This window comes from Mustela lutreola, chromosome X (assembly GCF_030435805.1).
Source record: "Mustela lutreola isolate mMusLut2 chromosome X, mMusLut2.pri, whole genome shotgun sequence".
NCBI classification, from domain to species: domain Eukaryota; kingdom Metazoa; phylum Chordata; class Mammalia; order Carnivora; family Mustelidae; genus Mustela; species Mustela lutreola.
In genome coordinates this window covers 49,625,874-49,638,208 of record NC_081308.1, presented here as the reverse complement: position 1 = coordinate 49,638,208, position 12,335 = coordinate 49,625,874, and the positions used below count along the sequence as shown (strand labels likewise).

At 36.0% G+C, this 12,335-nt stretch overlaps 1 protein-coding gene across 1 annotated transcript; it reads left to right on the top strand.

The window, feature by feature from the left end:
• Positions 1-209: 209 nt before the first annotated feature.
• On the top strand, positions 210-4,916 carry SPIN4 (spindlin family member 4). The gene has a single exon (XM_059158315.1). It carries the CDS (start codon positions 1,119-1,121, stop codon positions 1,866-1,868), a length of 750 nt encoding a protein of 249 aa, XP_059014298.1. The 5' UTR covers positions 210-1,118; the 3' UTR covers positions 1,869-4,916.
• Positions 4,917-12,335: the final 7,419 nt, after the last annotated feature.

Below are 12,335 nucleotides of genomic sequence, written 5' to 3'. Positions count from 1 at the left end.
TAAAATATAAAAAAGAAATCAGAACTAACATTTTGCTGTATGTCTAGATGGTAAGATCAAAGTTAGTTTTGTCTTTTATTTCACTGAATTTCAGAAATTCTCCATGTCACTACATTTCTTTTACATTCAGAAAAGAAGATCATTAAAAAAGGCATTACTGGGAATGATCAGGTATAAAATAAAAAGGAGAGTTTGGATCAAGATGGTGGGCTTTTTCTTCACTGCTCTCATATTCCTTAAACTGAAAGAAAATAATTTGTATGTACAAACTCTGTTTATGTATGTATTAGATATTATTTTGTAAAGTTTTTGTAAGAAATTCCTGTAAGATAGAAAGCAGATGGAGTGGCTGTGGAGAACGCTGACGGGTGAAAGGCGGCCAGAAAGAAAGAGCAGGGGATCCGGCCTTTCTGGCTCCAGTCTGAGGGAAGCGGTCAGGGAGCGCGTGAGGAAACGGAGTGAGAGACTGTGACTGCATACTGAACGCGGGTGCGCGCACTGACCCGCCCAGTCACTGCAGGCACAGCGGAAGGCGGAATGGCAGGGGGCGGGGCCGAGGCGCAGGCGGGCTCTAAGGGGTCGGATTCCTGAAAAAAAGCAAAAACCCCGGCGCCAGAGCTAGGCCGGGCAGAGCAGCGCTGCGAAGCCGAGGCCGCGCGAATTTGTCAGAGACCCACCGCTGCCTGCTCCTTTGCTGCTGCAGTCATCTCTCTTATCCCTTGATTACATTTCCTGTCGTCTTCTCAATCACCGTTTTTGCAGCTTCAGCACCAGCGATAACAGCTAAGTGGTCAATTCTGGGACTCGGGGTGGGAGTCAGGGTGGGTGCGAGGCGTAAGCAGTACAAGCTAGCCCGCCATCTGCTGCGGCAGCCGCCACTGCTGCAGACGCCTCTCCTGGGCGGGAAAGGAGAACACTGTCAAAAGGTCCACGCTGTTCCAGTGCCCACGGTCAGAGTTAGAACGTTTCTGTCAAGACTTGGGGAGAGCCTTGCACTTGGGTAAAGGAGGAAAGACCCAGAGATCACGAAAAAATATCTCATTTTGGGTAGTGTTGACTTTTTGTCATCTTAACTGAGGAAGTGGCAGCTTTGCTTGAGCCTCCTTAAACCCTGAGCCATGTCACCCCCAACTGTGCCCCCAATGGGTGTAGATGGCGTCTCTGCATACCTGATGAAGAAAAGGCACACCCACAGGAAGCAGCGGCGCAAGCCCACTTTCCTCACGCGTAGGAACATTGTGGGCTGCCGCATTCAGCACGGCTGGAAGGAAGGCAATGAGCCAGTGGAGCAGTGGAAGGGCACTGTGCTCGAGCAGGTTTCCGTGAAGCCCACTCTCTACATCATCAAATATGATGGCAAAGATAGTGTGTATGGGCTAGAGCTGCACCTAGATAAGAGAGTTTTAGCGTTAGAAATCCTTCCTGAAAGAGTGCCAACTCCTCACATTGATTCGCGCCTGGCGGATTCCCTGATTGGCAAAGCAGTGGGGCATGTGTTTGAGGGTGAGCATGGTACGAAAGATGAATGGAAGGGCATGGTTCTGGCGCGAGCTCCTGTGATGGACACTTGGTTTTATATAACTTATGAGAAAGATCCTGTCCTTTATATGTACACGCTGCTGGATGACTACAAAGACGGTGACCTGCGCATCATTCCAGATTCCAACTACTATTTCCCTACAGCAGAACGGGAGCCTGGAGAAGTGGTCGACAGCCTCGTGGGCAAGCAAGTGGAACACGCCAAAGATGACGGGTCCAAGAGAACCGGCATATTTATCCATCAAGTGGTGGCCAAGCCATCCGTCTACTTCATTAAGTTTGATGATGATATTCACATTTATGTCTATGGCTTGGTGAAAACCCCCTAAATTCATTGTGCTCTTTGTAAAAGTCATGGAACTATTAAATGTAAAACGTCATGTTCTTGTAATTGTGAATTTTTGGAACAGAATGGTGTCAGAGGTTCAGGAATTTATGATTACTTTTTACTTTTGTGCCTCCAAATCTTACAACGACTAGTCCCACAGTTTTGTCCCAAGTGTACACTGGTACTTTTGATATGGCTTTGTTCTATAATTGAATATTTAATTTGGGTGTTAATAGAAAACTGAAAAGTATTCATTACCATTGGAACAATGAAAAACTAAAGAAAAATCAGTAGTGTAACTCCACACCAGATCCTTTCTCCCATTTTATTATCTCCCCTTTCTTCTTTCCAGGTAACAAGTGTTAAGAACATGATGTATAACCTTACACGTTTTCCCCATCCACTTACAGAAAGTTTGTTGTAGTCTCTTCTGTAAAAATGAAAAGCCACATCATTTCTCTGTAATTGCTTTTCACATTTGGAATATCCATGATATCTATTCTAATCAGTACCTGCAAGTCTCTCTCTCTCTCTCTCTCTCTCTCTCTCCCTCTCCCCGCTCTTGTCCTCTCCCAGTTCCCCTCTGCCCCTGGAATTTACTTTGTATTTGTTATAACACAGAGGTCAAATTATGCATTCTGTTCACATCAGGTACCTGATTAAGCCATCACATTTATTAAATAAATCACCTTTTCCCCTCTTCTTCTTTCTCTCCTTCCCTCTAACAGCTGCATATACAGTACATTTATATACCAAAAAGATATTCAGGCATTCTATCACTGATGGTCACTTAAATTATTTCCTTTCCTTTTTTGACCATACCACTGCTGCAATAAATACTGATAATTTTATTTCTATTGGGTAGATTCCCAGAAATGGGATTGCTAGGTAGGGATATATTTAATTTTAAGTAATATTACAAAATTACTATACAAAATGAAAGTGCTCATTTCCCATTATCCTGTCCAGTACTCTTTCAAGTTTGCAAATCTGGAGGGTGAAACATTAAATAGTAATTTTTAAATTGACAAATTCAAGGAGTTTTGTTTTTTTTTAACTGTTCGGATTTTTCTCTTTTGTGATTTGCCAATATGTATCCTTTGCTCATTTATCTATTGAATCTTTGATCTTTTTCTTATACATTTCTAGGAATTCTTATTATATTTCTCTAGGATACAGATTAATCATTTGTAGCCAATCTGTATTTTTTTCCATTCTATCACTGATCTTGACTTTAGTGGTAGTATCTTTTACTTTATAGATTCTTATATTGTTGTTTTTAATTTTTAGATAGACTGCTACCTCCTTTTAAGTTTTTTGGTTTCATATATTTTTCAGATGAGTGCCCCCAACCCAAGTCATAAAAATAGTCACCTATATCTTTTTCTAAAATTTTAATTAATTTTAAGGTTTTAGCTTTTTGAGCCATCTGGAGTTTATTTTATATATGGTATAAGATAAAAGTTCAAATATACATTTTGTTCACATTGGATTCATGATTATGCTATCATATATATTAAATAAGCCACCCATTTTTCAGTCTGTGAACCAGTATCCTGTCGTTTAACTATAGTGGCTTGACCATGAATTTTGAACTCTGGTAAAGCAAGTTACCTCTCATTAAGTGTTTCTTTTTTTCACCATTTCTTCTTTTATATAAATTGTTCTAGAAATTAATTTTATATAAAAATTGAAAGCATTCTTTCCACATTTCAAAAATTCTGATATCTTAGAATTGTGATACATTTCAACATTTCTATTTAGAACACAATTTTAATGATATTAACTCTTGCCATTCAAGAGTTTTGGTACCTCATTAAAATCTTTTGGTTTTGTTTTTGTAATGTTCTTCATATGGATCCATTACATCTGATTAAATTTGTTTTTAAATATTCTTTGTCACATTTTGAATTGGACATTTTTTCCTCTTTATTTTTAACTTCTTATTTTTGACAATATAGGTAAAATACAGAATTAATTTAATAAATTCTCTTATACTTTTTAAAAGAATAATTTCAATCTTCTAGGTATAAAATCATTTCATCTGCAAATAGTGATAATTTTATTTATTCAAAATAATGTTTAATAATGTTTATGACAGATATGCTCATTTGGTATTAGTTTTCATGGAATTGTCTTTAGTGTTCCCTATTAATGTTTGGCTTTGGTTATTGGCAAATAGTCATTAACCCTTAAAATGTTTAAGGAGTTTCTTTTATTCCATTTTTTTTCCATTCCTGTTTCACATTAGGAGGCTTACTGAAAGTGGCTTCTGGAATTTATCAGATGTCTTTCAGCATCCATTGAAAAAATCATATGATTTTGTTTTCCTTTAATTTGTCAATGTAATGAATTAGAGGACTAGGTATTTGATGCTAAACCAAATTTGTGTTTCTGGAATAAATCCTACTTAGTCATCTTATAATAATCAAATAATCATTTGATACATAGCTAGATTTTATTTACTAATATTTTTTAGAATTATTCAATTTACACTTCAAACTGAAATTGTATTTTTTCTTTTTTTTTCATTTTTTAAAAATTATGTTAGTCAGCATACAATACATCATTAGTTTTTAATGTAGTGTTCCAAGATTCATTGTTTACATATAACACCCCCTGTCTTTATCAAATTCAGTTTTTAAAATTGTGCTAGCTTTAAAAATGAATTGGTGAATTTTCTGTCTTTTTTTGTGATCTGAAATAGCTCTAAAAAACATTATAATTATTTGTTTTTTGTCTAAAAATTTTATTAAAATTCCAGTTGTTCTTTTAAAATTAGCTAGTACCAAGCTATAAAACAATTTAATCCTGGTGACAATTTTGATGGAAGATCCTTAATCAACCTTATCTCTCCAATGGTAATTGGTTTACTGAAACTTTCTATTAAGAAAAGAATGTATAGTTTCTATAAAATACAAAATTTAAAGTTTTCTCTATTATCAAGCTTCTTAGTTGTATTATTCAGATGTTTTATGTCCTTGCATATTGCATATACATATTTCTTAAATATGTTCAATATTGAAAACATTGTAATAAATCAGCTATCATGGTGTTTTAAAATTTCTTTGTATTTTTATTTATTTAAAAAAAATTAAAACATGATACAGAAAGTATATAAAACATAACATTTGTTTACTTTTGTGCAAAATCAACTATGTCAATATTTAACAAACAAAACATTTTGGCATACTTCATTTAGAAATAGATTTATATATTTATTATTTATTCATTTATTTCTTTATTAAGATTTGATTTATTTATTTATTTATTTGACAGAGAGAGAGAGACAGCGAGAGAGGGAACACAAGCAGGCGGAGTGGGAGAGAGAGAAGCAGACTTTCTGCCTAGCAGGGAGCTTGATGCAGGGCTTGATTTCAGGACCCTGGGATCATGACCTGAGCTAAAGGCAGCCACTTAAACAACTGAGCCACCCAAGTGCCCCAAAATAGATTTATATTTTAAGAAGTGAGAACATATAATTTTATATATATACATATATATATATAGACATATATAACATATAATAAATCCTTTTCCCAATACTGTAAAGTTTCCTTCCTCTGCTGAAGCAAACACTAACATGAATTTGGTGTGAATCTTATCTATGCCTTAAACATTTACTTTGAATATAATCATAGTCGATAATATTATTGGTATTGGTGCTTTAAAACTTTTTGACATAAATGGGAAACTTCAAATCATGTGGAATGTATTTTGTTTTTATTTTTTTCAAAGATTTTATTTATTTATTTGACAGACAAAGATTACATTAGGCAGAAAGGCAGGCAGAGAGAGAGAGAGGAGGAAGCAAGCTCCCTGTTGAGCAGAGAGCCTGATGTGGAACTCAATCCCAGGACCCTGGGATCATGACCTTAGCAGAGGCTTTAACCCACTGAGCCCCCAAGGTGCCCCTGTGTTTTGTTTTTAATTGTAGAAATATTTTCTTTTTTCTAATTGGGAGATGGATTGCAACAAGAATACAACCAATAACACTGACCTTAGAATGCTAGTTGATATTCTGAGTACTTTTACCACTTTTGACACTCAGGAATGCCTGGTCTAGCCACAGAACTGGCTACTGACTAAAAAAGAAAAAAAAAATTAAGTTCTCATTGAGATTGTATCTTGGCTGTTCCTGAGACAGACATCTACCATTGCCACTGACCTTGGGACCAGAAACAGACCTTACATTTCCCCATGATAATATTGGGGTTACTCCACATTCTGACTCTCAGAGGAAGGCTGGCCCTAATCCTGGAACTGTTTAAAGAGTTTGGGACATAGCAGAAGACAAAAGAAAAACCTCCCTTTCTTAACACATGGTCTTTTATCATTTAAGTAGTCTTCAGTCCAATAAAGAGGATATAAGATAGTATAAAACTCCACAAAACAATAAAAAATGTGATAAATGTAAGTATAGAGTTAGATGAGTGCATACGATAGATGACAAAAATAGTAATATATATACTTTTTAGATATGTAATAATCCTTTCTAGTCCCTGGTTTCCCACTGGGCCCCAAGTCCTGAAACAAACATTGTATTGTTTCATGATGACATTAGGTTATTAATATATAATCAAACAGAAAGCTCACCCCAGTCCTAGGATGTGAGGATTGAACAGAAAATCATCTAAACAAAATAGCTGATGTCTTAGAGCATATATCTTAGTGGGGGAAGGAAGACAGACACTACCACCTTCACATCTCTGACTCATAGGCCTTATATTATTTTACAGTGATTTGGGGATATTCCGTGTCTTGTTAATCAGATGAAGGTTTGATAATATTTCTAATTCTGTTTTAGGGGTTGAATATACAGCCGTGAGCAAAATATGACACTATGTCTTAATGGGAGGAAGAGAGAAAAAAAATTCAGTGTACTATACTCACCTGCTATGCTTTTGCCCCCTAATTTTCTGTGCTTCTAGACTAGAACCAAGTTGTGATTGTTCCATGATAATATAATTATCACACCTGCTTATTTGAGTCAGAGGGAGTCTCAGCCTTGACCAGGCAATGACGAAAACTGTCTAAACCTCTATTCTCTTGCACTTACATTCTGTTGTTTAGAAGCAGTCATACCCTCTACCTTAGGCCAATAGTCTAGAATCAGGTCTTATGTTATTCCATGGTGATACTGAAAATCTCCCATATCTTGGTGCTAAATCAGTGGCAAGACTGAAAGTGATTATGGCACTGTTTCAGGAAGTGTAAATAGGCAGAAACAAAGTCCTTGTTCTCATAACCCTTACAGTTTACACCATGTTGGATGGAGCCAAATTCTTATTTCTTTCTTCCTAACACACTTTATATGTCCATCAGGTTGTGATGATTTTTAGAGTGACTTTTAGAGCAGGGTAAGTAAAGTGGCAGGATGTGACTTTGGGCATACTACTTTATTAGATGGATAGATACTCTCAGAATAGATGGCATTTGAGTAAACAACTGAATAAATTGAGGGTAAAAATCATGTTGCTGATGCCTTGAGACAAAATGTGCCTGGAGATAGCACCCTAAGTATGGCCAGAATAGAAGTGAGCAGAAATGAGGATGGAAAGAAATGAGATCAGAGAGGTTATCAGGGCGAGATCCATGTACAACTTTTTTTTCATTATTTTTAAATTTTGTTCAGTTAGTCAACATATACAACATCATTAGTTTTTGACATAGTGTTCAGTTCATTAGTTGAGTATAACACACAGTGTTCATCACAACACAAGCACTCCTTAATACTCATTACCTGGTTATACACATCCCCCTTCTGTGATCCTCACTTTGGTTCCTGGACTGCAGAGACTCTCACAGTTTGTCTCCCAGTCTAATTTCTTCCTGAATCGAAGAAATTCCCTCCCTTCCCCTGCAGTCCTCTACACTATTCCTTATGCTCCACATATGAGTGAAACCATATGATAATTGTCCTTCTCTGCTTGACTTATTTCACTTAGCATACTCCCATCCAGTTCCATCAACATTGATGCAACAGGTGGGTATCCACCTATTCTGATGGCTGATTAATATTCCATTTTTTATAAGAAGCACATCTTTATCCATTAATCTGTTGAAGGGCACCTCGGCTCCTTTCAGGGTGCATGTGCCCCTTCTTTTAACTACATCTGTATCTTTAGTGTACATACCTAGTAGTACAAATGATAAGGCATAGGGTAACTCTATTTTTAACATCTTGAGGAACCTCCATACTGATTTTCAGAATGGCTATACCAGTTTGCATTCCCACCAACAGTATGAGAGAGTTCCCCTTTCTTCACATCCCTGTCAAAAATTGTTGTCTCCTATCTTGTTAACTTTTGTCATTCTAACTGGTGTATGGTGATATCTCACTGTGCTTTTGATTTGCATTTCCCTGATGGCTTGTGAAGTTCAACAATTTTTTTCAACAATTTTTTTTTATGCATCTGTTAGCTATTTGTATGTCTTCTTTGGAGAAGTGTTGGTTTATGTCTTCAGTCCATTTATTGACTGGATTGTTTGTTTTGTGGGTGTTGAGTTTGATAGATTCTTTATAGACTTTGGATACTAGCCCTTTTTCTGTAATGTTATTTGCAAATAGCTCCTCCCATTCTGAAAGTTGCCTTTTAGTTTTGCTGACTGTTTCCTTTGCTGTGCAGAAGATTTTAAAGTTGATGAGGTCCCAGTTCTTTTTGCTTTTTATTTCCTGTCCCTTTAGAGACATGTATTGAAAGAAGTTTGTGTTAGAGGATGTCAAAGAGGTGGCTATCTGTACTCTCCTTTAGGATTTTGTTGGATTCCTGTCTCACATTTAGGTATTTCATCCATTTTAAGTTTATCTTTTTTGGTGTAAGAGAATGGTCCAGTTTCATTCTTCTGCATGTGGTTGTCCAATTTTCCCAGCTCCATTAATTGAAAAGACTATCTTTTTTTCTATTGGAAATTCACTCCTGATTTGTTGAAGATTAGTTGACCATAGAGTTGGGGGGTCCTTTTGTGGAGACTCTATTCTGTTCCAGTGGTCTATGTGTCTGCTCTTGTGCTAATACCATGCTTTCTTGGTAATCACAGCTTTATAATAGAGCCTGAAGTCAGGCCTTGTGAAGCGGCCAGACTTGGTTTTCTTTTTCAACATTTCCTTGGCAATTTGGGTCTTTTCTGGTTCCATACAACTTTAGGATTCTTTGTTCCAGCTCTGTGAAAAATGTCAATGGTATTTTGATAAGGATGGCATGGGAAGTGTAAATTAGTCTGGGCACCATAGACTTTTTCATAATGTTTATTCTTCCAATCCATGAGCATGGAATGTTTTTCCATCTCCTTTTGTCTTCCTTACTTTCATAAGTGTTCTGTAGTTTCTAGAGTATAGATCCTTTACCTCTTTTGTTAGGTTTATTCCAAGGTATCTTAGTGGTTTTGGTGCTATTGTAAATGGAATTGACTCACATTTTCTCTTCCTACAGTTACGTTTTTAGTGTATAGAAAATCAATTGATTTCATGTTATCCTACATTACTGAGTTGCTGTATGAGTTTTAGTAATTTGGGGTGGAGTATTTTGGGTTTTCCACATAAAGTATCATTTCATCTGTGAAGAGAGAAAGTTTGGTTCTTTGCAAATCTGAATGTATTTTATTTCTTTTTGTTTTCTGATTGCTAAGGCTAGGATTTCCAGTACTGTGTTGAATAAAAGTGGTGAGAGTGAGCATCCCTGCCATGTTCCTGACCTTAAGGGAAAAGCTATCATTTTTTTCCCCATTGAGAATGTTATTCACTGTGGGTTTTTCATAGTTGGTGATTATGATATTGAGATATTTTCCTCCTATTCTTATAATTTGAATAGTTTTAATCAGGAAAGAATACTGTATTTTGTCAAATGTTTTTCCTGAATTAATTGAGAGGGTCATATGGTTCCTGCTTTTTCTTTTGTTAATATGATCTATTATGATGATTGATTTGTGAATATTGAACAATCCTTGCATCCCACCTAGGTGGGATATAAATAAATCCCACCTCATCATAGTGAATAATCCTGTAAATGTACTATTAGATATATTGGCTAGGACCTTGATGAGTATTTTGGTATCTGTATTCATCAGAGATATTGGTCTGTAATTCCCCTTTTTGATGGTGTCATTTCCGCTTTTGAGATCAGGGTAATGTTGGCCTCATAGAACAAGGCTAGAAGTTTTTTACTCTATTTCTATTTTTTTAACATCTTCAGTAGAATATATATGATTTTTTTTTTCTTTAAATATTTGGTAGAATTCCCCCGGGAAGCCATCTGACCCTGGAGTCTTGTTTTTTGGGGAAGTTTTTGATTTCTGCTTCAATTTTCATACTGCTTATTGGTCTGTTCAGATTGTTTGTTTCTTTCTATTTCTGTCTTAGTACTTTATAAGTTTCCAGGAATGTGTCTATTTCTTCCAGGTTGCTAAATCTGTTGGCATATGGTTGCTGGCAATAATTTCTAATAATTGTTTCTATTTCCTTGGTGGTAGTCATGATCTCTTCCCTTTCATTCATGATTTTTTTTTTTTTTAAGTTGGGTCCTTTCCCTTTTCTTTTGGATAAGTAGGCCAGAGGTTTATTTATCTTATTAATTCTTTCAAAGAACCATCTTCTAGTTTTGATGATCTGTTCTACTGTTTTTCTGGTTTCTATTTCATTCATTTCTTCCCTAATCTGTATTTTTCTCTCCTCCTTGGCTTAGGTTTTACTTGCTGTTCTTTCTCCAGTTCCTTTAGGTGTAAGGTAAGCTTGTGTGGTTGGATCTTTTCTAATTTTTTGAGAGAGGCTTGGAAGGCTATGTATTTCCCTCTAAGGGCTGCCTTTGCAGTATCCCATAGGTTTTCAAACCAATGTGTTTTCATTCTCACTAGTTTATATAAATCGTTGAAGTCCTTCTTTAATTTCCTGGTTGATCCAAAGATTCTACTGGAATGCTCTTTAACTTTCAAGTGCTTGAGTTACTTCCAAATTTCTTCTTGTGGTTAAGTCAGTTTCAAAGCATTGTAATCTTAAAATATGCAGGAAGTAATCTCAATTTTTTGGTATCATTTGAGTCCTGATTTGTGAAACAGTATGTGGTGTATTTCAGAGAAAGTTGAATGTGCATTTGAATGTGCAAAAGAATGAGGATTCTTTTGTTATAGGGCGGGATGTTCTGCATAAATCTATGATGTCCATCTGGCCCAATGTGTCATTCAAAGAAGCTCTTATTTGTTCACCTTCTTAGATGATCTGTCCATTGCTCTGAGTGGACTGTTGAGGTTTCCTACTATTAAGGTGTTATTTTCAATATGTTTCTTTATTTTTTGTTATTAATTGGATTATGTAATTGTCTGCTCCCATGTTGTGGGAATAGATATTTGCAATTGTTAGAACTTCTTGTTGGATATACTCTTTAAGTATAATAGAGCGTCCCTCCACATCTCTTACTACAGTCTTTTGTTTAAAATCTAATTTGTCTGGTATGAGAATTGCTATCCCAGCTCTCTTTTGAAGTCCATTAGGATGGTAAATTGTTCCCCATCCCACACTTTCAATCTGGAGGTTTATTTAAGATCAAAATGAGTCTCTTGTAGACAGCATATGGATAAGTCTTGCTTTTTTTTAATCCAATAGGAAACTCTGTATCTATTCATGAGAGCATTCAGCCCATTTGCATATAGAGTAACTATTAAAAGATAGGAATTTAGTTCCATTGTTTTGACTGTAAAGTCTTGTTTTCTGTAGATTTTCTCTATTTCTTTCTGGTCTATGTGACTCGTGGGGTCTATTTTCCCCCACAGAATTGCTGGATGAAGTATTTCTGGCTGCATGTTCTTTTCATTTAGTATCCTGATTATGTCTTGTCAGTCCTTTCTGGTTTGGCAGGTTTCTGTTGCTTGGTCTACTGTTATTCTGATTTTTGTCTTTCCATGTGAAAGGAACCTACTCACCCTGGCTTATCTCAGGATAGGTTCTTTGGCTGTGAAATTTGAATGCTTCACCACTATATGTCAGGTTGTTGATCTATATTTATTGATTTCGGGAGGGATACTTTCTGCCTCTTTGGACTCGAATGCTTGTCTTCTTTTCCAGATTAGGGAAGTTCTCAGTTATGGTTTTCTCAATTAAATCTCCTAGCCACCTATCTCTCTCCAATCCCTCAGAGATCCCAATAATTTTGATATTGGAATGTTTCATGGCTTTGTTAACCTCTTCAATCCTTTCTTCATGTGCAACTGGCACCCCATCTCTGTTTTCCCCAACTTCCTTCCTTTCTCTGTTTATCTCCTAAATCACTAATTCTCTTTTCTGCCTCATTTATGCTGGCTGATAGAATATCCATTTTAGACTGTATATTTTGTAGCATTTTAGTTCAGCCTGATTAGATCTCATTTCTGCTCTTAGAGATTCTATATTGTCATTAATATTTTTTTCAAGCCTAGCTATTGATTTCATGATTGCTACCTTGAATTTTATCTCTGACATCTTGGTTATATCCATATCCAC

Coding starts and splice junctions, on each gene's coding strand:
- SPIN4 (XM_059158315.1), top strand. CDS start 1,119: ATGTCACCCCCAACTGTGCCCCCAATGGGTGTAGATGGCGTCTCTGCA.